The sequence below is a fragment of the Eubalaena glacialis genome, chromosome 6, assembly GCF_028564815.1.
Source record: "Eubalaena glacialis isolate mEubGla1 chromosome 6, mEubGla1.1.hap2.+ XY, whole genome shotgun sequence".
In the NCBI taxonomy this organism is placed as follows: Eukaryota; Metazoa; Chordata; class Mammalia; order Artiodactyla; family Balaenidae; genus Eubalaena; species Eubalaena glacialis.
In genome coordinates, this window is record NC_083721.1 from 196,990 (window position 1) to 221,291 (window position 24,302).

At 55.2% G+C, this 24,302-nt stretch overlaps 1 protein-coding gene across 9 annotated transcripts in view; it reads right to left on the reverse strand.

The window, feature by feature from the left end:
* Positions 1-806: 806 nt before the first annotated feature.
* Positions 807-24,302, reverse strand: part of DIP2A (disco interacting protein 2 homolog A) — a 91,026-nt gene continuing 67,530 nt past the window's right edge. For 6 of the 9 annotated variants that reach the window (XM_061193749.1, XM_061193750.1, XM_061193748.1 and 3 more), the window contains 16 exons: positions 22,085-22,286; positions 21,115-21,224; positions 20,938-21,018; positions 18,385-18,508; positions 13,235-13,356; positions 13,017-13,128; positions 11,700-11,809; positions 11,066-11,196; positions 10,428-10,596; positions 9,942-10,112; positions 7,990-8,051; positions 7,360-7,417; positions 5,312-5,386; positions 3,822-3,996; positions 3,173-3,296; positions 807-2,616 (listed from right to left, as the gene is read on the reverse strand). In XM_061193749.1, coding sequence (XP_061049732.1) covers positions 2,364-2,616; positions 3,173-3,296; positions 3,822-3,996; positions 5,312-5,386; positions 7,360-7,417; positions 7,990-8,051; positions 9,942-10,112; positions 10,428-10,596; positions 11,066-11,196; positions 11,700-11,809; positions 13,017-13,128; positions 13,235-13,356; positions 18,385-18,508; positions 20,938-21,018; positions 21,115-21,224; positions 22,085-22,286 — 2,079 coding nt within the window. In that variant the 3' untranslated portion in view covers positions 807-2,363. Of the gene's footprint in view, positions 2,617-3,172; positions 3,297-3,821; positions 3,997-5,311; positions 5,387-7,359; positions 7,418-7,444; positions 7,849-7,989; positions 8,052-9,941; positions 10,113-10,427; positions 10,831-11,065; positions 11,197-11,699; positions 11,810-13,016; positions 13,129-13,234; positions 13,357-14,760; positions 15,041-18,384; positions 18,509-20,937; positions 21,019-21,114; positions 21,225-22,084; positions 22,287-24,302 lie in introns of those variants that run through there. The other 3 variants (XM_061193752.1, XM_061193754.1, XM_061193755.1) reach the window with 3 other exon arrangements.

Consider the following 24,302-nt stretch of genomic DNA (forward strand, 5'->3'; position numbering starts at 1 on the left):
CTGGAGCCTGTGCGCCACAACTAGAGAGAAGCCCGTGTGCCGCAACTAAGACCCGACGCAGCCAAATAAATAAATTTTAAAAAAGAATTTTAAAAAACCCCCTGCCAAATAGAATGCATCAAATGAGAAATTAAAATGACCACAAACACATGAAAACACACTCAGCATCACTAGACATGATACTTATTTGACTATCAAATTGACAAGGACTTATTTATTTATTGCCGGTGCTCTCAGGCTGCCAGGAAAATGCTTCTCCCACGCTGCCTTGTGCGCTTCCGAGGGCAGGGGTGCCCAAAGCTTCACACCTGGCACGAACTCTACCTGTAGGAACTGAGCCCAAGGCAGGTCTTGCGTGTGAACACACACCCGCGAGGAGGGTCACGGCAGCACAGCTGAAACGACGCTGACACAGAGCAAGTGAATACGAGCTGCATTCAGTCGAGCCCCCCTCCCATATGACACAGTCATTAAAACATGTAGAAGAATACATGTAACAGATTAAAAGTCTAATTCATTAACTGCAAAAGCTGATTATAAAATTATAATGATCGATCCTAATTTTGTAAAAGTGTTTTAAAGGAAAAAATAAATCCTTGAAAGGATTTACATCAAATACTAATGCTGTCATTACCGAGAGGTAAGATTATGGGAGATTTAAATTTTCTTCTTTATACTTTAATATGCTTTGTAGATTTTATGCTGTAGCATAAATGCTTTTATATTCAGGAAAGAAGAATGCATAATAAAATACATCGTATTTGGGGTAATTTTAAAAACCTTTTCACACATTTCAAAATGCAGAATTACAAACAGTCTATAACTTTATTAACAATGATATAAAATTTTTAGTGTGATATACAGAATTCCCAGAGAGTAATTTTAAAACATTTTAATGCTTCTTAAAATCTTAATTTACAAGACACCTCGTCTTACTGCCACCGACCTTTCAATACAAAAATTTTACAATATTTGTTTGCTATAAAACTACAACATACAAGGCTGGGTAGTTCCTCCCCTGATGGCCATTCTGTTATAAGGAATGCCCATTAGTCAACTACTAGGACCTCTGTATGTCCAACAATAAATTACACAGATTATGTACATAATTACAAGAGGATCATTCAAATTCCAGTATGTTGTTACACACCACACTGCAGGCCAACGCCGCAGGCCCACAACTACTGAGCGCAAGCTACTCGTAGCCAAATATGAGTCACACGTGAGAGTTGGCCCAGTTAGCCCGGCCTTTTTGGTGGAAAATTTCAAATGGTAGAGAATTAGTAACGACGTTTTTAGGCACTGATCCAGGCTAATTCCAGAAAAACCTGGCTGTCCAGGAAGCAGGCATGATTCGTAAACTTTCCCACCCTCAGTCCCCGACAGCTGGTAACATACTCATTAGCGATACAAAAATACTCTGCCTTAGATTCGAGCTTCACTTCAAGTTCTTAGAAGTAACTAAAGGATACCACGTTTTCTTCTTTGATTTAGACTTACTATAATATTATACCACTCAGTCTGGTCAAGTTAGAATAAAATAACGAACATGATTTGGCCAAATTTTACAGGCACACAACTCAAAATGCAACAGCAATGGGCAAGGCTCTCCTGGGCTGGGCCCCTCGGCTGTACTGCCGGTGCTCAGCAGACATCACCGAGGACAGAAACCTCACCTCACCGGGGCTTCCACATCTGTTGACGTGGAATAAAAATAATAATTCAGTACACTTCCGTGCAGTGAGAAGAGCTTATACTGTGGTTATGAAAACAAGCACTTCAGTTGAACAGCAAGAAGTCAGAAACTTAGAAAGTGGTTTAAAGCTCAGTGCTGGTTTTATCTTTCCGAAACAGAGCACCTCACCTGACGGCCCCAGATGGCCCCAGACGGCCCCAGCCTTTCTGGGCTCTGCGCTTTCCTGTGAATCAGAATCGAAGCAGCTGTACTTGGGCCTCAAATTCCTCCTAGCATAAACTTTATATATGAACTCGTCATTTGAAGTGGGAATAAACAGTTGAATTTTAAAAATTGAGAACTGTATTTTCAGCCCAAAAAAGTACAAACTCACACCTGCAGCTCCCGCGGCACCCACACCAGGCCTCTTTCCCAGTCACCCCATCTGTTAAAATACTGAGATTCATGTTTCTGTAAATGTCCTTGATAATTAAAAGAGTTCTTTGAATAACTCAGGAAGTGGTTTCTAAAATGAGACGGACCTGTAAGAGCATAGGAGGCGGGGGCACCGCGCTCCCAGAGCCTGGGGTCCTCTCCCTGGGGGCTGCAGGTGCTGCCGTGTTTCCACGCGTCCCAGCGCCTCCGACACGTCCCGAGGCCCCTCTCAGGGCCAGGGCGTGCGCTGTGCTCACATGTTGTAGGCGACGTAGATGGGGTCCAGCTGGTCGGCCAGGAAGCCGTCACGCAGGTGCATGCGCTGCTTCTCCCCGCGGGAGTTGATGGGGATGACGCCTGGGTCCACGATGACCACCACGCCCACCACCAGGAGATGCTCCTCCAGCACCGCGTTCGTCACCAGGGCCACCAGGTCCAGTGCATCCTGCTCCAGCCCATCCAGCTCCACCACCACCACCAGCAGGTTGGTCCAGGTGAACACGGCACTGCGGGGAGAAGGCGGATGGTGTCGCACGGGGTCGGGCACAGGCTTTGGGGGCCGGGAAAGGGCGTCAGAAAGAGACCAGTGAAAAAAACCAACGTAGGTTCACTGACGTCACCCTCCTGCTCAAGGTCAGTTGCAATTCAAAGGTTAAGTTAAGTGTGTTTTACAGGAGTATCTATTCTAATTAAAGTTCTCGCTGAGAATCAAGAACATGTGATGTCGAAAGCTGTACCTTTCCCAAGGCAAGCTGCCTACAAAGTGAAGAAATCCTGAGTCTCGACCATTTAAATTAGGAAATTCACGTTAAAAGCAGAAGCATTTCAGGATAACTGTGGAGCTCTCACATTTTGCCTGTGCATCTGGGGACAAGACTCTTAGCTTAAGACTGATTAGGAAGAGGAAAAACCAAGCAAACCCAAACAAGGGGTCTCTGGCCCGTGATTACAAGAGCGTGTCTGGGGTCTGCTCCTGGAGAGGCAGGTGGCTGCCTCACACGCATGGCCGCAGTGCCTGCCCTGGCCCCGGAGAGCTGGGTGACGGCCGTCCCAGGCCCTCACCACTCGGCGATGCTCCTGTGCGCCCGGATCACTGACGTCTCGATGTCGACGGGGTGATAGCGCATGCCCCTCAGCTCCAGCGTCTCGTCCAGAGACCCCACCACGTACAGCGCGTCGTGTCGCTCTGTGGACAGCACAGTTCACCCGCCTCAGCACGGCACGCGGTGCCGATGGCTGGCGACTCAAACATTGCCTGACGACAGCCTCCTGCCACGCTCGGCCCCCCCGAGACTCAGAGAAGTTACGCCCACGTCTGAATACGTATTTAACAACAACTTTACTATCTCTGGAAACGAAGCAGCAGCTACAAGGGCTCCCAAAAGCTCTGACGGCATCTGGCCAGCCTGCTGTGGCCGAGGGACTTTGAAAGCTTGGGGGGCCGTGTGGGGAGGGCCCAACAGATGGCTAGTGAGACACGCCCACGGCTAAGCCTGGGGGGCCCACAGCCTCTGCCAGCAACCCCGCATCCTCCGCAGAGGCTGGGGTCCAAGACCAGTGAAGGAAAAAGAGTAATTTTCAGAGAAAACCGTGTCAGGGCATCTAGAGACAGGAGCTCCTAGCGAGGGGCGAGGTGAGTCAGCGGGGACCCCCAAGATGCTGCCCGCACGGGGCTCAGGTGCCGGTGTGGGGCTACACAGGGACCCCTCACCTCCGCTGGCGTCGGTGAGCTCTGTCCTTCGGAGGAAGCCCAGGAAGCCAGTCCTTGCCCAAACGGTCTGGGTGTCTCCGAAACTCAGCCGGGCACTGAAGTGGTCGGCGTGGAGCCCCTCCTCCCCGTAGACCGTGTAGTACCCAGTGGCGCTGTGCGGGCTGCTCACCCAGACCTGGGGGCCCAGGGGACGAGGGGGTAAGTCGCCACGGTGCCAGGCACTGTCTGTGCCGATTCACGGCAGCAACGCCACAGCACACGGGGGCGGGGGCGGGGACAGAGCGCTCGAAATAAGTTACAACAACAGGCACGGAAAGCAGGCAAGTGACTGTCCTCCTTCAAACGAACCGTTCCCCTCCTTGGACCCCGGAGAGACGCCTGTAGGACAGCGATGTACACAGCTGACGGTAAGAAAGAACCTGCACGTGCACATGCACACAGGGCCAGCGAGAGAGTCGGGGCGCAGACCCACCCGCACGTGGGCTAACGGTGCCCAGAGCGTCACGGGCCCCCAGGGCACCCTTCTAAAGCCAGGGCCCTCCAGGGCCCACAGGCGGCTCCCGACTGACTACCAGGCTCTAGGTACACCCCAAAAGCAGGGTCCGAAAGAGGAGACAGGGCGGCCACATGGGTCCCAGCCTGGGGCAGACCTGCCAGGAAGTGGGTCTTGGGACCCACTGCTGCCCTAACAGGCCTGGGCCCAGCTGGCCAGGAAGGGGATGGCGCGGGGGAAGATCCCAGGTGGAGCACACCCAGCCCTGGGACTGGGACACCTTTCCTGGCCGATGCGGCATGAGCCCCGGGCCCACCCATGCCCTCGTCCCAGCTGGTCAGGGACTGGGCAGTGTGTGTGGACACCCCTGGGTGCTGCCCTCAGCAGTGCAGGATGCTGGCCCCCAGGCCCGGAACTGGGAGCTGAGACCATTCCCACTGTAACAGGGCAGCCTGGACACCCAGGCTCCACTTGCCATCCTGGTCACCAGGTACTGGGTCCCACCTGTCCCATTACTCTAGACCAGGAGCTGTACGCAGGCATACCAAGGACTCCAGCACAGCCTGTTTCCTGGGGCAGTGAGGACCCCCCCCCGCCAGCCCCGTGTCCCCAGGATGGAGAAGTCCATCCCTCTTAGCCATGGGGTCTGCCCTGTGCTGTCCCTCACTGGGGGCCGCAGGAACTTCTCTTCAAGGGACAGCTGTTTCCTCCACGGCTGCTGGTTCCTGCGAGGCTCCTTAGGCCACCCAGTGTCTGCAACTCAAGGTTTCCCTCTGCTAGTGGGGTAGCAGGGTGGGGGGCTTCATCCCAAGGGCAGGACCCTGAAATCCTACCCAGGGACTGGGTCCAGGAGCACAAACACTGGGGGAGGCAAACAGCTTCTGACAGATTCCCCAAAGCACGTGCGACCCCAAGGTTCAGAACTCCCGAATCTGGGGCAGAAAGGGGAGGAGGGTAAGGCGCAGCTCCGGGGGTGCGCGGGGCTCCGCAGCCTCACCTCCCCCAGGTGCGAGTCTCCAAGGGGCCCTCTGGTCTCGGTGTGGGCAATGATGACCTTCACTCCAGGCAGGATCTGGAAGGAGAACCGTGCTCTGGGTCAGAGGCAGCACGGCCCTCCTGATTCAAGTGCGTCAAAACAACGTCCTTCGAAGCTGATCCAAAGGATGTGACACGTACACGGGGCTGATCAGGTTCGGGAGCCAACCTAAATCTGACTTTGAATTTTAACAGAAGAGATTTTAATAGAGAAAAATAAATTCTGAATCTTAGCAAAATCACCCAGTTCCTGAGAATGGACCCTATTTTGGATGGCAAGAGGGGTCGAGGGGGTCTTTCTCTGAGGCCCCCTGTGAGGGCTCACGAGTGCCGGGGGTCCACATGCCTCGGCCATGTCCCCCCACCAGCCCCCCTGAGCCCCCGGCTCTGGATGGAAACCTGGCCCCCAAGAGGCCTTCCTGCCCCCACACTCAGAGTGGGGCAGCTGCTGAGCACCGGCTCCGTGCCCACCAGGGGCCGTGAAGACTCCAGGGGAGTGTGCCTCGGGTCCAGGACCTCCGCCGGGCCTGCGGGGCCTCACTGGGCTCAAGTCAGACCACCTGGCTGCTCCTGGACACCTGTTCTGTGTCCTCAGTTTCCCCAGGTATAAAACGGGAGGTGACAGTGGAGACCTCCAGGCAGTGGAGGAAGGGACGAGGGGTCACAGGAGGTCGCCATGGCCAGCGCCAGACCCTCCTCTCCTCGTGCTGTCCCCACAGCCCTGGTGGGACCGTTCTGTTTCCCCAGATGCTGCTGAGCCTCCGACCTCTCCCCGTGTGGCCCACCCAAACCCTGAAGCCAGAGCTCTTTCCAGGATCCAGGTTCGTCAGCCCCAATTTATCATAACAGAGAAATATGGGGGGAAGGTCCATCAAAAATGGATGCAGAGCCGTATGTGATAGGAAACAAAAAGGCACCAGAAAGAATTAAGAATCGCGTCTGCAGAAAGGACAATGCGGACTGCACATGGGGCGTTTCTGTGCGCGTGGGGAAGGACAGGAAGGGAGCCCTGGCCTGTGCCCACTGCCTCCCCCTCCAGGGTCTGTGCCTTCCTTCCCAGGCCCCACGCCCACCTGCCCACGAGAGCGCCCTTCTCTCCTCCTCCCCTCCCCCCAGTGCAGCTCCCCCACGCAGGCCTCCCCGTGGCCCCAGGACCTTTGCGCCAGCTGAGCCTTCTCCCCAGGTCTCTGCTCCTCCTCTGGGGCGGCCCCTGCTGGTGCACAGCCCCCGCTTGCTCCTCCCCCGCATTCACCGCGGGCCCGTCTCCCTGGAGGCAGCTGTGGCGTGCGCGCGGGCGAGGGCGAGCAGAGCAGGGGCTGTGCCGAGCCCTCCTCTGGTTGTGCAGCTGCAGAGGGAGCCCCGAGGCCGGGGGCTGGGCGCAGGCCTTCCCCACCCCATCACATTGTCTGAGGGTTCCTGGGGGTCTTCTTCCTTCCTCTGAACCTCCCCTGCTTCTGAGAACGCCTGTTCTCCTGGCTCTCTGTCTGCTGACCCCTCACGGTGGCTCAAAGTTTTCCCCTGGGTGCCCTCAGGTGGTCTCACAGCCCCACCACCTGAGCCCACTCTGGGCTCCTGAGATTGCACCAGGCCTGGACTGCTTTAATGGTAAATTGCCACCGTGGCGGGGACCACTTCCTGGCTGTCACCTGAGCCAGGGGCTGAGTTCTTCCAGGCCCCAGTGCGCTGCTCCAGGGCCGCCATGAAGGCAACAGGCGCCCCGTGGCCTCAAGACCCAGCAGTGCAGTTCCTTCTAGGTCTCTGCACCTGAGGTCCTCCCTTTTTGGAACTGGGACTCAGATGTAGATGTAAAGACTTAGCAAGTGCGTGTGTGTGTGTGTGTGCTGTGTGTGTGGTGTGTGTGTGGTGTGTGTGTGTGCGTGCGTGCGTGTGTTTCTGCAGCGAGGAGAGGCCTCTACGTCAGCCCAGCCCAGCCCGACCACAGGGGTTTGTGCTCACTGCGAGCACCTCCCAGGGACGATGTAAGGATGCAGGCCCAGTCCCCTGCGCTACCTTTCCAGACTCTGTCAATGGCAGACTGTGCGGAGAACCCCGTTCCACCAAACGTACCCTAAAAATTAACAAGGGAAAAATTTCAGAATAAAATTTACTACACAGACAACAATCTCTAAAAAGGCAACTCACAAGGTGGTCAGAAATTGATTATCACTGCGACAGCCAGTCCGTCGACAACAGCCAAGCCTTTAGCCTTTTGATCAGGACCTTGCTGTGACCTTGGAGCAGTGACTTCGGGTGCGTGGCTCACCAAGCACTGCTCAGGGCAGGAGCTGGCTCTATGTCCTCGGGGGGCCCCTGGCCAGCTGGCCTCGCCCCCCAGGAAGCTCCACCATGGTTTACCTCAAGCTGCATTTGAGGATCCAAAACTGGGATCCGGCTCCAAAGCTGGGAGGGACCCCGACCCGCAGGTACACACCGTGGCCCCCGGGACATGTCTGCTGACGTGACGCCTCTGTCCTGCCCAACGATGGGCTTACTTGTTTTCTACCCCATAAAAAGCCATGTGTCAAATGCTCGGTCACTCTTGGAAGGTCATTCCCTTCCTGGTCGTGGGAATGACTGATCAAGGGAGGACACAGGGATGCAGGGGAGGCCCAGGCTGCCCGGGGGCCCGGGTGCTGTTACCTGTCATGGCGCAGTGCCCTCGTGTCCACGTAGACGGTCGTGGGGTCCGGGCCGGCCGTGCCCTGCAAGGGGAGCAGCAGAGGTACGTCCACTCAGGCCTCACGCCGTGGTTTCCAGGGGCATCGCCTCCACACGGGTGCAGCTGGGGGACGGCTCCTCCGGCCCGGGGGGTGGGGTGGGGCCGGGAGGGCAGCTGCTCTGCTCCCAGCAAGAGTCTGTCCTCTTGCAAACATCTACAAGGCTTGGTACCACCGAGGGAAGCCTCCCGTAACACTGAGGAAGATGTCAAGTCAAACAATTTCACATTTCAGTCCTGATAGCTCTATCCCCGCTGGTCTCTGAGAAAACACCGCTATGGGTTTTGGGGCATTTCCACGAGCCATGCTCGCTCCGACCTAATTCTGAGGGCTGAGCACAGTGAGGCCCCACCAGGGATTTGCCAGAATGATGTCCTCACTCTCTCTCCTCTCATCTGACAGCTGACGTTGGCCCTGATTACAGGACAGCACGTTCCTTTTCATTAGATAAAGAACGTCAAGTTACACGGACACTCCGCCCCAGCATCATTCTCTGAAGATCCCAAAGTAACCTATGTCTGCCCTGGAATGAAAACGGAAGTTTTTTCATTGAGACTAAACACAGCCCTTCCTCCAGAGGCAATTTATTAAAATGAAGGTTAAATGCTTCTGAAAATACTTTTTGTCTTAAATTCAGTTACAAAGGAGCTTCTGTAACATGTCAAATAACAGCCACCATGAACAGAAGAAACGCGTATTTGTCTGGAGTTCACGAGAGGCCACGTGAACTCATGGGAAGCACAGAGGCGCCTCGAGGTCGAGGTCAAGGTCGTACCTGCTTAGCCAGCTTTCCCAGCCTGTTGGGCTGACAGAAACAAAGGAGGCCAGCAGAGGGAGACAGGGAGGAGAAGCCACAGGAAACACAGAGAGCACAGGCACGTGAGAAACACAGCTGAGAGAGAGCAAAGTGCGTCACTGCATCTCAGAGTGCAAACCAAGGACTTCCCAGCAAGACTTCTGCCGCCCATGTGCTGATAAGCAACACAGGTGCCATCGCGTTTCCAGGAAGGAGGGCCCGGGCTGCCAGATGCTGAGCAGACAGAAGGGCTGAGCCGACAGCCACCAACCCTGCGCCAGCAGCCGAGGTGCAGTCACACTGTCTACAACGGGAGGACCTCACGAGGGACCACCCTACTCCTCCTGCCACTCAGCAAGGGTCCGAGCGAGGCCTGGGCGTCTCCCCGAGCGAGACGGTCAGCCGTCTCCATTGTGGAGAGGCTTTCGCAGGAACACCAGGACAACAGGACGCCAGACTCTGCAGTCGAGACCCTCCCTGTGTCCGGCAGGCACTGGCCAGTACGGGCTCGGGATGAGGAACTGTGGTTCCCCTGAGGCCTTTCCTCCCAACAACTCCTGAACGTGGGTGCGTGAGCATGCAACGTGGTTTAGAAAGAAGTGGGACTGAGGTACTAGTAGGAAATCTGGAAAACAGCCAGAGTCACCTGAAGAAGCAGTAAACAGCACTGCACTATAGTTAGCTGTTCTGAAACTTTGTTTCCTTTTAATAAGTAAAATATCTTAATGTTCCAAAAATGAATTCCGGGCAATATAAATGATCACACTCGTTAATGTTTCCATTTAAAATTGCTAGACGTCTTAAAACCAATTAGCTTCCTCTCGCTTTAGAATATTAACCACGCGCTGCATCCAACTGAGAAATTCTTCCAGACAATAGTCACCGTTCCAAACAGTTTTAATTTTTCCAAATAAGTCTTTGTTCATCAAGAACAGAATCTCTTTTAAAGTAAAATGCTCAGCTCTCAAAGCTAATGTGCTATTTAGAAAATGCAACATCAAAGGCTGGGAGGACAGGAAAGGACCCAAGGAGGACGGAGAAGCTGCACGTGGCGCCCAGCGGGAAGCCCTGCCGCCTACCTGCAGGCAGATGGCCACGTTGACCCTGCAGCCGAATGTGGTGCTCACAGCGCGCGCGGGCAGGCCCAGGTCCCTGAACAGCTTGGAGAAGGATTGTGTGAGCGCGATCCTGGGCCGCTCCTCGGCCACCACCATGCAGGTGCGCACGCATGACAGGTTCACGCCCTTCATCTGTGGGAGGAGTGGGCGCACACCGCCGGGTCTGAGCGTAAAGGCCAAGCTGCTCGAGCCCCGCCTCCTCGGTTCCGTCTCCCCCGCTCCGCCCTCTGGCCCCGGCCCCTGAGGCCTCGGAGACCCTGCGGTGCGCTCCGACCCAGGGTCGGACCCACCCTGCCCTGCGCCCACCCCACTCTCCTCCCAGGAGGTGCACCACGGGTGTGTGTCGGAGTGTGGGGGGGAGCTCGCAGCAGGGGGCGGGGCGCCCCGGGAGGGTTTTCGGTTGCTGGGAGAGGTCCGGGGTTCTCGCCAGGCCCGGACGGCACGCACCCTGAGCACCGCTGTCTGCGCGCCCAGGCCCCGGGCACACATATCCATCACCGAGTAGGAGCAGAAGGCGACGCGGGCCTTGTACTGGCTGACGGCCCACAGCCACAGGGACACGTTGGTCTCCAGCTCCGGCGGGGGCACCAGCACCGACTGGTGTCCCGAGTAGACGCTGCGACAGCGACAGGGGCGGGGTCAGCACGTGTGCAGGCGCCTCTCCCCTCAAGGACACTGCCCTTCCCGGCAGAGCCCACCCTTTCTGCTCTGGCCGAGGGGGGCTTTCAGTAGAAAACTTGGGGGCGCAGGTCCCGCCACCAGCACTCAAGGATCCAGGGTCGCTGTCAGGGACGGCCCAGCCGGCAGGGACGGGGTTCTGCTTACAAAGATGGGTTCCTACTTCCCTGTTCTGGATGGAATTAGTAGTAATGGAGAGTGTGCACTTAATAAAAAGGCATTTTTACTCTTTTACTCAATTTCAGACCCGAACTCCAACCCACCCAACACCCACACAAACCAACCCACTCACACGTGTATCCTCCGCTAGGTGGGCATCAAAAATGTACCTTAGAAAGGGGGCGTCTAAAGAAGCAATTCAGCCGGGGGTGGGGTAAGGAGTGGGGGGATTCTACCCGCACACTCACCTGCACAGACACCACAGGGCAAAGCCGAGGCCACAGTAGGGGTCGAGGCAGATGGCGATCTGCCTGGAGGGGTACAGCTCACACTGCAGCTTGATGGAGCGGCACAGGGCGCTGGTGGCTGCGTGCGACATCTTAAGGAGTGACAGGAAAGCTCTGCTCAGTGACGTGAGGGAAGAGGGAGGGCTGACGGCAGTGCCTGCCGCCCACAGCAGCCGGACACCTTCGCTTCCTGAAAGGGTGGCTGGCCCCAATCCCACATACACCAATCAGTACCCAGGAATGGCACACTGGGAATCTTCTAGGCGAGAGTTCAGGGTAATAAAGGATTTTAATGGAGCGTCTGGTGCCTGCTAACGTGACAGACTCATCCAAGCCACCTGGTCCTCGAGGCCAGAGAGTCATGAATCAGAGAGTTTAGACATTACCATAAAACATCAAAATACGCATTACTCTCAGGCTAACCTAATTTGGGGGTTTATCGGTATTTAACACAAACTTTAAGGAGCAAAACTGCTGCTTTAAGCTCTGGGAGGAGGAAGGGCCTGCACAGACCTACAGCCAACACCTTTCTGCCCTTTGCCCACCCACTGTGTCAGGGGCCAGAGTGGAGGGGAGCTCCAGCCAGAGGACCCACCTTCACACCCGCCAGGATCCCCGTGGTCGACACGCTGAAGTCCAAGTATGCGAGCACGTCTGGGGACGGGGGCCTGAAGATGCTGGCCACCTTCTTCTTGGGTATGTCATCTGTCGGTCAGGAGACACGGGTGGTGTGGATGCTAGCTCAGGCTCTCGTGGGGAGAGAGGAGACAGGACGCACCTGGGGAGCTGGGGAGCTCAGAGCAGAAGTCAGGCTGCGGGAGAGCAGGCCGCGTGTGTACGCAGGGAAGGTCACGTGGAACGGACCCTCGCCGACCATGCTGAGCATGTGGTGATGGGGACGGGACGAGGTGGACACGGAGGGCTGGAGATGGGCCGAGAGAGGCCCACAGGAAAGCTCAGAGGAGCGGGGACTTGGCCAGGGTCCCAGAGCCTGTGATGCAGCCAGGATTACCGACATTTCTATGCACAGTGAGTGCTAAGGATGAGCCCCCAGGGCTCTGGGTGCTTCATCGCATTCCTTCAGGACCGTGAAATGGGCACAGCACCGACCGCACACAGGTGGGCGCAGACGAGGCGAGGCGAGGCGAGGCGAGGGCAGGCAGCAGGTGAGGTGATGGGACTCCCCGGAGCCCACCTGCTCCCGGGCCCACCCCTGGGCGCCCTGCCAGCCGCCCTGGACCAGCTCCCCGTGCCTGTTGCTGGTATCAGGCAGGTGGCCACTGACAACACGGTCCCTGACTTCCTCTCGTGGGCAGTGCCCTGGTGGGCAAGGACAGGCACCTCTACCCACCAGGTGCGACGGGGAACGAGGGACCCTTCTCTGCTTGCCGGCTGGCACCCATGTGGCCATGCGCCTCGAGTTACCGATGGAGCCTGCAGGGTGCTGCTGGTTTGGGGTGTCTTGATGGCTGACGCAACAGGCCAAGACAGAGGGGCCCACAAGCATCTTCTGGGGCGTGGGAGCACGCACCCATGATGAGGACCCAAGACGGGTGTGTGTGTGCTGTGGGCACCGTCTATGTCCTCACAACTGCCAACGGCTGCGTGGTCATGAAAGGCAGCAAGAGGAGCTCGTCCACAGGTGCCGGGCCTTGGAAGGACCTCTGCTCCCCACCAGCCGCCCTCTGTCCTGCGCGCCCGGCTCTAGGCTCGAGCTGGTGGACACAGGCTGTCAGGCACCCAGCCGGCGAGGCTCCTGTTAGTAGCCTCTCACCATTTACTGAAGCTGCTAAGCTGCTCTTAGCCAACCTTTATGTTTACGTGGCGACAACGCAATCCCTACAACAAGGGAAGGAAAGGGGGCTGATCCTGGTGGGGCCAGTGAGCACACCAACGCAGCGAGGATGCGCACCTGTATCTAGAATGGTCGGCCAGGTCCTGACGTCCACGGCGGCCAGTGCTTCTTTGGACTTGAGCAGCCGCGTGATGGCCTGCGTCGTGAGTACGCACGCAGACTTGCTGACCTGCAGGGCACAGGGGTTGAAGGCACAAGTGAGACTCGGCGCCTGGGAGCAAACTGCACATGGGCCCACGGTCAGGTCCGCCCTGCCGGCCGTGGTGCCTGCCTACCTCCACAATCATCTTGACGGTGGGAAGTGTGGTGGTGAGGTTCTGGGGGTGCGGGGGCCGCACGGTGACGGGCACGCAGCCGCAGTACAGGCAGCCGTAGAAGGCGGCAATGAGGTCCACCCCTGGGGAGACACATGGTCAGAGGGCATCAGCGGGTCAAAGGCGGCTCCCCAGGTCCAGTGCCGTGGATCCACGAGAAAGACCAGGGGCCTCACCTGCTGTGCTTGAATAAAACCACCCTCCTCCACACTAACAGGGTGTGCACCGAACAGCGCTGTTATGGAGGGACAGAGGGCTACCCCTGCTGCAGGTCACCCCCCGCCCAGACACGGGGAGGCCAGGAGGTGGGGGGGGGCACAGTCACGGCCCAGAGGAGGCCATGGAGGGCGGGAGGCCCATGCCCGTCACGTGGAGCAGCGTGCCCTGCCCGCCACCTGTGCGTCGGGATGAACTGCGGGCGGGTGGGCGAGCTGCCCACCCCGGAAGCCCCGCACCTCTCGCGTGCCTCTGCGCCCTGACGTGGGGGGCCTGGCCGCTTCTCCAGGGAGGCCCACACCCCCGGGGATGGGCCAGGATGTCCCCGCCCCGCTCCCAACCCCGCGCCGAAACGTGGGACCACTCGCTGCTCCTTCAACTCTTTTATGTGTTTCAAGTTCTCCATAATTAAAACCGGGGGAACTGTACCACACTTAAAACCCATCTTCCCCTCTTGAACTCAGTCCGACTTGAGAACACCTGAGTCCCACACCCTGGAGACTCCTCCAGATACTGTCCTCAAATCACAAGGCCCTGCCTGACATCATCTGGCTACAAGGCACCAGTCTCAGGCTGTTTTGATTCCAGGGTCAAAATAAATATGCAACATTTAACCCAGCTCATGGGTTTCACCAGATTACAAGTTCACGATGCTCCATCAGGGCCAGGGGTGCTCAGCACGGTCATCTTTACGGGCCTGAGCCCACCCACCAGGGACCACCCATCTGCGCTGTGCTTGTGGGCAGCTCAGGAGACAGAGCCAGCAGGCAGGCCGACACGCGGGTGAGCGTCCTCACACCCAGCAGGGCCACTCTGCCCAACGCACCACAAAGGTATCACCAAGCTGAACACAAGAAAGCACCATCAGCAACTCACTTCCACGAGCTCATGCAGCTCCTGCCGTGCCTGCGTGTGCATCTCCTCTTGTCCTGGCATCACCAGGCGAACATGCGGGGCAGCCCTGTCCCTGCCCACACCCACCTGTCTGCAGCTCCCAGAGAGTCACCCCAAGGCCACACACCCCTCTGAGGAGAAAGTCCTGGCCCCTCGCAGGAAATCAGTAAATGCACGACACGCACGCGCGCGCACACACACACACACACCCCGGTGTGCATCTGCAAAACACCTGCATCCATTCCCAGCCTTCAAGCAGGGTGAGATCTGCTCTCCAGCTATTAATTATACTCTCCACCTGCTGGTAAGGTCGTAAATTCAGAACTTCACCAAGCATTTTCCTTTATTCACTAAAAATTTTTTATAAACAGTGTCAAACATGCCCCAAAGGGAGAGAGGCGTCGGGCCTCTTTCTGTCTTTTCTCCTATTCTCGTGTTACTTCAGCGTCCCTCACCCCCAGCATGTCCTCACGCTGCACGCCTGCAGCTGCAGCCCTGAGCCCCAGCATGGCTGTGGTCCTCCCAGGCTCTCCGCCGGGTGTGGACGGTGATGGCCGGGGCTCCCGAGTGGCTGCGTCCCTGCCTCATCTCGGCCGGGGTGATGTTTGCCTCACGCTGAGCCCAGGGAGACGAGAAGAGTGGGAGCTGCAATCAGTCCTGGAGAAAAATGACCGCACGTTCCCGGGACCAGAAAGAGCAGAATAATTGTAATGCCAGTGGGAGTTCTGGAGTGTCCAAGCCACCACGCATCCGTGCCAAGAAATAAGCCGGGCCGCCAGCTCGCCCTGGCTGCCGGGCAGGGAGCACTCCACGGCAGCCCCCTGGGAAGAGGCCCCCAGATCCCACAGGCAGAGAGAAAGTGCCCTGCCAGACACACTGAAAAGAGACAGTACCCAAAACCTGAGTCAGGCGTTCCAGAAGCACGAAAAAGAGGGAGAAAAGGCAGTAAGGAAAAAGAACGTTTTCCTGAGATGAAGATTAAGTGGGCAAGAAAGTGAGAGAGGACCTAGACCCAGGCATTTCCCAGTAAAATTCCTGAGCTAGAACCAACAAGCTTCCAGGCAAAACAACAACAAGCTTATAACAGGGGGAAAAAAGAAAACCACCTACAACCCTGCGGAAGCACCCACCAAGCCAGAGAAACCTGTGATTCCCGTTCCAGCTAAGGCCCAGGCCGCCAGGGAAAGGGAAAGGGAAAGGTCTTCCGAGTGCCCACCACCCGTGCGCCAGACGCAGGAGAAAAACATCCCCTAACAGCCAAGCAGCAAACTCCCAGAACCAAGACCCCAAGACAAGGCAGGAGAGGCAGAGCGGGCGCCAAGAGGGTGAGACGGAGCCGACGGTGAAGAGGGGCTGTAGGGGCCGCACTGGGCAGAGTGAGGGGATCCCACAGAGCCAGGTGGCCCCGGAGGGAGCAGGGCGGACTGGGAGCCCCCAGGAGGCCCAGATGTCCCGACTGGGGAGGCGCAGGCATCTTGTTCCCACGACTGTGGGTCTGATCAGAGAGCAGGGTGAGGGACGGAAACCGTTCACCCACTCACCGGTGCCAGTGAGCAGCCATGAGGGTTTGGGCCCAGCAATCCAGCCCAACACAGAGAGGCCCACGGAGTGGGGCTCGGGGCTCAGGGTGCGGGGCACAGAAGGAGGCGGGAGGAGGGGGGTTCCATGCGGGTGGCCCGGGGGCCAAGTCCCACACAGGTACAAGGAAAAGAATCGGGGCAGATCGTCATCTGTCCAGACAAAGACAGCAGATAAGAACTGCAGCCCATTTTAACATGCGCTAAAATGCATTAAGAAAATGATGCAAGATATGAAAGAATAACCAAAATCAGAACTAGAAAAAAGAAGTGAGGAAAGAAGTAGAAACTATAAAAAATCATTTCAGAAACGAAGATGGAACTAGAAGGAGCCCAAGAGCAAACAAGACAACGGACACAGAAACCATGAAGAGGAGGAGACTGGAAACTCAACGGAGACACTCCTGGGGAAGACGACAGAGAAGACCTAACACGTGGGCCACGGGAGCAGGAAGGAGATGCGAAGAAAATCAAAGCAAGGGAAGAGACAGCGAAAAGACTACAATTCTAGAAAACTTCCTTGAAATTAAAAAAAAAAAAAAGAAGATGTGCAGCTTCTTATTTAAAGATATCTTATACATTGTATGGCATTGATGGTATAGTGGTGAGCGTAGCTGCCTTCCAAAGATACCTTAGGTAAGAGAACGCTGCCCTGTAATAATCAATGTTACAACCATATGCCAGACTTTACGAAGGGAAAAAAATGTCCTTTTGGCACCTAGAGCAAAACAGCCAGTGACTAATAAGAGGAAGAAAATCAGATTATCGTCAGACTTGATGCTTAAGGCCAGGAGAAAATGGACACATATTTGAGAGGCTCAAGAAAAGAAAGTGTGAGTCAGGGATTTTTTTATCTAGCAAAAACAACTTTCATTACGCAGTGTACAGACTGTTACCAACAAGCAAGAACTCAGGGGATACTGTTCCCATGAACCCTTCCTGAGAAACCAATTAGAGAACCAGCGTGGCAGAAAGAGACTGAATGCAGTCACCGGTGGACTGAGGGTGAGGAGAGGCCGGCTTTGCAGGCCCCCAGCCTCGCCCGCCCCGGCGACACAGAGAGCACAGCTACAGGGAAAACGGGTGGAGAAAGCACGTGTGAAAATATTTAAGCTGCTTTCAAAAATCACACAGGTGGTCACGTATTACTACCGTTATTTTGGGGGTGCTGCTTGTGACACAGGATAAAGCAAGTGAGTGATCTTGGGATATTTGAATTCTATCACCTCCCATCCTGGAGAATCAGGATTCTCAGTAGGGAAGAAAGGAGACACAGGCACAAAGCAGACAGAACGTCAAGAAGGGTTCAGTAAAAGCCTGTAACCCTGAATCTGATCGGGTACAACAGTATGAACTCATGAGGCACTGCCTGTCTCCGAGATATAATTATTATACTCATTTTAAATCAGAGCTCTGTTCAAGTAAAGGGCCAACGGCCAGTGGCCAGCCCAGGAGGGACGAGCCCCTGGCCCAGACTGGTGCTGTGAACACCAGGCTCCACGGAGAACTGGCCGGGGCACCTGGTCCCAGCAGACAGCAGGAGGCATCAGGACGGGAGGTCACACCCGAGGACGTGGGAGCAGCTCCCACTAGAGTGTGACAAGAAACAGAATTCATTTTATTGATAGAAGGAAAGAAGCAACACTTACTCTACCTTTCACAGCTGAATTCTACCACTGGGTGACCAGATACTAACGAGGGGAAGTGTCTGTTTATAGTTTATGGCTGACAAGTGAAAAAGAAAGGACAGAGTTAGAACACCACCGTTTAGTGACCCTTAAAGCGTTAATGAATGCGGGACAGAGAATGTCAATGGCTGCAAGTGTGCTAATTCTGCAAAAGAAAGAAATAGCCCGACAGCGCTTAGGGTCTTGCGAGGGAAGCAAGCCCGAGTCTGACCCGGGGTTCCCTGTGGGAGCCCAGGAGCAGCCGCCCGGCACACACGGAGCCACTCCAGACGGCAGGGATGCTCCAGGGCCACAGAAGAGACAGACAGAGGGCAGCCTGCAGGTTAAAGGAAACTTAAACACATATCAGATTTAAAGAAAATTGGCAGACTAAACTGTGATGGCTAGGACGCTCACCTGGGTGATCAAACTATAAAGAAATGGAAGAAATGGTGACCACAGAGGTCAGGACAGAGGTTACTTTTGGAGAATGGAGGAGGTGGTTGGGACAGGAAAAGCAAAGATCCATTTCTTGACCTGGTTGCTGGTTACAAGGCTGTTTGCTTTCCAGCAATAAAACAGAGGGGAGAGATGCGGGAAGAACAGCCAGATGAAAAAAGCAAACAGAAAGGAAAGGCTGCACTAAGACAGGCAAGAGTGGACTCACAATTACATACAAGTGCTCACAGGGGTGCAGGCACGCGTGACGGGAGCGCAGGGTGGGCACGGGCAGAGGGCAGGCTGGCAGGGTCCTTACCTGGGGGGTAGACCAGGGCCACGTGGGCCCCGGTGGTCAGCCTGGCCTTCTCCATCAGAGCAGCGGCCACTCTCTCAGCCTTTTTGTGCAGCTGGATGCAGGTGGTGGTGCTGGTGACTGTGCCCTAGGAAAGCAATCGTGGGCACTGCTGAGCGGGGGGCAGGGGACGACCCATGGACACTCCGCGCACAGCCCGTGTTTGAGCCCCTGTGGTCAGGAACCAGGACAGGTGCCACCCCAGACCCATCTGCAGTCTTCTCAGAGCCTGGTTGCCCACCACAGTCAAAGACTTGGCGACTGGAGAAAACCCTTTTGGCCATTATGATAAAATATTTTAAATGTAACAGTATTATAAAGAATAACGTAATAAATATCCAGCTTTTCATTATCTAGTATTTTGCTATGTTGTTTCAATGTCTCTTTTATAAAATAAATCATCACCACTCTATATACACCCCCAATTCCATCCTCTCCCTCCCTAAAAGCAACCCTTATCCTGAATATAAACACACATAGGTAAATGATAAACAATAAATACACACCCCCTAAACTGAACCCTGATGCATGTTCAGCCACCCCATCCACCAGGTCCCGGGGCCTGGGTCGCCGCAGGCTGCTCTTTCAAGGAGCCTGGGCGGACGAGTGGCTGGCGGGGCGCCCTGCACCTGGGTCTCTGCAGAGGAGAGCTGGGCCAGGGGCCAGCTCCGAGCTAACCCCCCGTCCCCCTGCCGACCCGAGTCAGGTCTCACAGCTCTCTCGGCCCTTCTCAGGAGAAGTAGGGCGCCACTCGGCCTAACCACCACCAGCCTCCAGGACAGCCGGGCGCAGCCTCCAAACCCCTCACTGCTCCTCGGCCGGGGCCCCACCACGCAGGCCCGGGGGCTTTGCACAGCAGGTCAGACTCTCCTCACACCCAAGCCGAGGTACAGAGCGCCATGCCGGGCACGCGCTGGGAGCCCAAAGGCCCGGAGCCCCGCCAGTCCCCAAGGCTAGGGGCCACCTTGTGCCAGGGACACCACCTGCCAGGCACAGGCCTCCTCCCGGGTCGAAGGCCGGCATGTCCTTGGAGACCTAAGGACAATTCAAACCTGAGAAGGTTGACAACCCAAAAGAAGTGCAAAAACTTACAAGTTTTTGGAATGCACCTGGAGAAGGCCAGGTGGTCTTCTGTTGGTTCCTCCTGAGCTCTGAGCTTTAAAGATGATCATGGGGTCTTCTGGGCTGACCGTGCTCCTGGTGGCGTCTCTGGACATGCCCACCCACAGCCCCCTCCTCCCTGGGAAGCGCCCCATCCGCACAGGCGCTCAGCCCCCACGCAGGCCACCCTCGATCCCGTGGGCCTGCCTCTGACCCCCCCTCACACACGTCCACGTCCCCACGGCCTCTTCTCTGAATGGCCATCTCTCGCCTGGACCACGGCCCCCTGGCCCGCTGCTCCCACCCTTGCCCTCTTACAATCCAGAGGAATCGCTCGGAATCACGGGCCCCGTCACACCCCTCACGGCTCACGCCTGGGGTCAGCCCAGTGCCCCGGCCTCGCCGCCTCACAGCCCCGGCTGCACTGATTTTCAGCTTCTCACCATGAGCTGACTTTATCTCGGTCAACTGTTACTTATTGGCTTTAGAATTCCATCAGCCATAAAACAAATGTCTACTGAACACCTTCCAGATCTGCAGATACATGTGAACCAGGAACACAGCACCTCTCCCGAGCACTGGTTTTCTAGCAGGAAGACTTAATTCACTGTCTGGCGAACAGGGGCCTTTTTTATCTTCTTTAACACTGTGTATGTAGCAGGCATCAATCAATATTTTTGAATGAAGGAACAGTGGCCAGTAACGAGCAGTACTGAAAGCCAGGCTGGTGTTTCTCTGTTTTTTTTTGGCTGCACCATGTGGCATGCACGATCTTAGTTCCCCAGCCAGGGATTGAACCTGGGCCCCCTGCATTGGGAGTGCAGAGAGTTAACCACTGGACCACCAGGGAAGTCCCAAGGCCAGTGTTTCTAAGACGTCAGAGCACAAGCGTCCTCGTGGGCCCGGGAGTACCTGACAGCGAGTCATGCAGGGTTTTCATTGTTATTTTTCATGTTTTCTTAGTTTGTCTACTGGCCCGCAACTTACAGTTTCTCCTTTATACCCTAGAAGCTCCTGGTATCGTGTAACGCCCACTGAAAGGCACCCAGGATCAGGGCACCAAGCCGTATTTGTCATGTTAAAGCTATCAACAAATGTAGAGTCTAAATTCCTAATTTTTACAAAATAAACATTTCCTTTTAGTTCACCTAGGAGTATTTACATGCATACTATTCATAATCAAAAGACAAGGTAATGAGAATTTTCCTGTTAAATATAAAAGCCACAGAAAGGCAACTGTGTGGCTTGTGTGGAAGCTGAGGCTTCCAGAGAGAGAAGCACGCCAGCCGGGGCCTGGGTGCCAAGGCTCGCCGTTCTCCAAACGTGAGGCCTCGAGCCTGAGCCCCACGGCTGGAAACAGCCCGCGGCCCCTCACCGACGCGGGCAGCGCGCAGCCTCAGCAGCGGGCGGCCTCACCTTGGCGTTGAGCAGCAGGAAGAGCAGGTGCTCGGGCGTGCTGCGGGCCCGCCACTGCAGCACGTCGGGCAGGAACAGGAGCTGCGGGGTGCGGGGAGGGCGCTCAGCCCTGGCGGCGTCCCACCTGCCAGGGAGGCACCCCCCCCCCCCGCCACCCGCCCGCCCTCCCAACCTTACCTTCCTCGCCTGGTCACTGTCCTCCAGGTGAGACAGCTCCCTCCCCGAGGCCTGAGCGATTCTCTTCCCAGCGACCAGATTCCCAACGATCATGGAGGCTGGTCCGACCTCTAGAAAACGAGGGGGGGGTCGTGAGTAAGAGGTGGGTGACGTCTGATAGGCAGTCATCACACAACTTTTTATTTGAACAGGCAGGCATTTAATTCTTCACTATGATACAGGTGTTTGGGAAACCAGCTACAAGGGTTATGCTAAGTGACAAACAGAATCTCTCTCTTACAAACAAGCCAGATGAAGACATTCACCACACGGCAGATGCCCTGGGGAGATATGATTAGACCTCAGCCACAGCTTAAAGTATTTACCTCATTGTTTTACTGGTTGTGTTTCATTTAATGGTATTTTATGTGTTTAATAATCAGCAAAGGTTAGCATTTACTAAAAATTTACATAACCAAAGGAATGAAAAACTGTACATAAGAGTTAAACGAGGGAAGGGAAGTTGACCATTTGTCGGGGCTTCCTAGGTCCCGTCAACCTGGTGACTGTGGCTGATGACAGAGCCGAGTAGCCGCACGCGCAGCGCCCACAGCCCCCGTGGCCTCGGCGTGGCCGGCCGCCCCATGGCACGATGGCGGCCACAGTGGTGCTTTAGATTCCAGCTCCAGGGCTGCTCTTGGGCATCAGTTCCGCCCCCAGGGAGCAGCCTCCACAGCTCAGACGCCAGGCCTGAATCCAGTCCCGGGGTGGGTGCTAACAGGCGGGGGGAACCCCCATGCTGGGGACGTGGGGCTGTGCTCTCCTTCCGGGGGGGCAGGAGGTGGGGACCGACCCGGTGTGCCGTTCGTTCGCCCTGGCTCTTAACCCCGACCCCAGAGACGGAGCGTTCAACAGGGCTGCACCAGTTAAACACAAGCGTAGCTGCCGCAGTCTGAAGACGGAATAGACGTGTTGTGTGATGTACACTAACCTGGCTGCTTCTGGCGAGGCTTGGGAAGGTTGGTAACACACGTGTGAGGGCACATTAACACGTTACACGGGTGCAGCATCCCCTCCAGAAAGCGCTGCTTGGTTTCAGAAACGTGAATCCCTCCTAGAGGGGCCTTGGGCAAGGTGTTCGCAGGAACCAGGGCCAGACAGTACACGCCCACCTGGTGGATGCTGTCGATGGCCTGGAAGGGGGGGCATGAGACGGGGAACTGTGACCTCTGGGACGTTTTGTTAGAAGAGAAACATGGCGAGACGAGTGTGCATTTCCTATCACTTACACACATGTGCTGTGTATGTGCACAATCGAATATAAATCTGTAACTGCTCATATTAAAAAAAAGCCGTAAAAGCAGTTAAGTGACTTCCTGTGGGAGAAGCAGTGAACAGCAAGGCAGAAGCTGGACTCCTCTGAATACACCTTGCTTTCAAATTTGGAACCATGGATATATTTTACACACAAAAAACTTAAAATTTAAAAAAGCAATCCCTAACAACTGAAAGTAAAATAAAACAAATGAACTCAACCAAAGTGGAATCAGGTTGGTGGCACAGCCCCACAGAGAGAATCTACTTAGAGTGACTTTAAACACAGGAATTTCATTAATCCAGTCCCACGGGCAAAAAGAATTGAAAAAACATCAAGCTGCGCTCGGAAATTTCACACTTGAGAGGTAGTGTGGAGACGGTTATTTGGAGACTGTGATGTGTGCAGAGTGGCCTCAGGACATGAGTACTTCTGCTGGAAGTATCACCACTGAAATTTTTCATTGTGGAGAAAGATCGGTGACTTAAGAAAAAACCCTGAGGTCTTGAGCTGGAACTAGCAGCATAAACTCATGATGCAGGTAATCTTGTAAGCAGGTGGGCATCATCTCCTACTCTGCCCACTGAAGAAAGCCAGTAACATCAAGTTCCCAGACAGTGACCAAATTCCATTTCCCCTAGAAGGCAGCGGGGCCTCAGTAGTGTCAGGTCTAGGACACAAAATGCACCACTTCCCCAGGAATCGAGCTTCCTGTTCCCGGGTGTGGCCTCAAAGAACCCAGGAGGTGTGTCTAAAGGACTCAAGAGCCAATCCGAAGAGGCTCCCACTGACCATTGTCAAAAATATAACAACCATGGGGCTTCCCTGGTGGCGCAGTGGTTAGGAATCTGCTTGCCAATGCAGGGGACACGGGTTCGAGCCCTGGTCTGGGAGGATCCCACATGCTGCGGAGCAACTGGGCCCGTGAGCCACAACTACTGAGCCTGCGCGTCTGGAGCCTGTGCTTCGCAACGGGAGAGGCCGCGACAGTGAGAGGCCCATGCACCGCGATGAAGAGTGGCCCCCGCTCGTCACAGCTGGAGAAAGCCCTCGCACAGAAAAGAAGACCCAACACAGACAAAAATAAATAAATAAATTAATTAATTAATTTAAAAAATATATATATATAACAACTATAATCCACTAGTTCATAGTGAGACAAAAGCCAAAACATCTCCAGGAAGCCAGCTCAGGACCCTGAAATCAACCCTGGATCTTGCGTTCCTGCACAACCTCCAGGTCCCCCGGTGACTTCAGCGCTCTTTGTAGAAGACCCTTCCAAAGCTGCCGCGTTAACGATGAGGAAGGAACAGAATTGAAGCAGCAGCCCCATGAAGCCCTAACAAACCAGCGGACACAACATGCCACCTCCCATGAGACTGTCAGCCAGAAAATCGAGCCCGAGTCTGATCAAGCCTCAAGATCTACCCACCGACACGCAGGAAATACAGGAGACAGAGGAGCACACTGAGTGACACCGCAGAGGCACAGCCGTCAGAGCCCAGGACGGGGAGACGTACTGGACAAACAACCTGCCTCTGTCAATAAACAAACTGCAAGAAAAATATGACAGGAGTCTATAGATTAAAAAAGACTTAAAAACCTGGCCCCACCAAGTGCAATTTTCACCTTATTTTGATCCTGAGTTTAACACACATACTAAACATCAGATAATCCGGGAAATTTGAATAGTGACTAAATATTTAATTATATACATATATATAATTATATATACAATTACATCCAAAAGAACAAAATACCTAGGAATAAATTTAACCAAGGAGGTGAAGGACACATGTACACTATGAGACACTGATGAAAGAAATTGAAAAAGACACAAATAAATGGAAAGATATTCTGAGTTCATGGATTGGAAGAATTAATATTGTTGAAA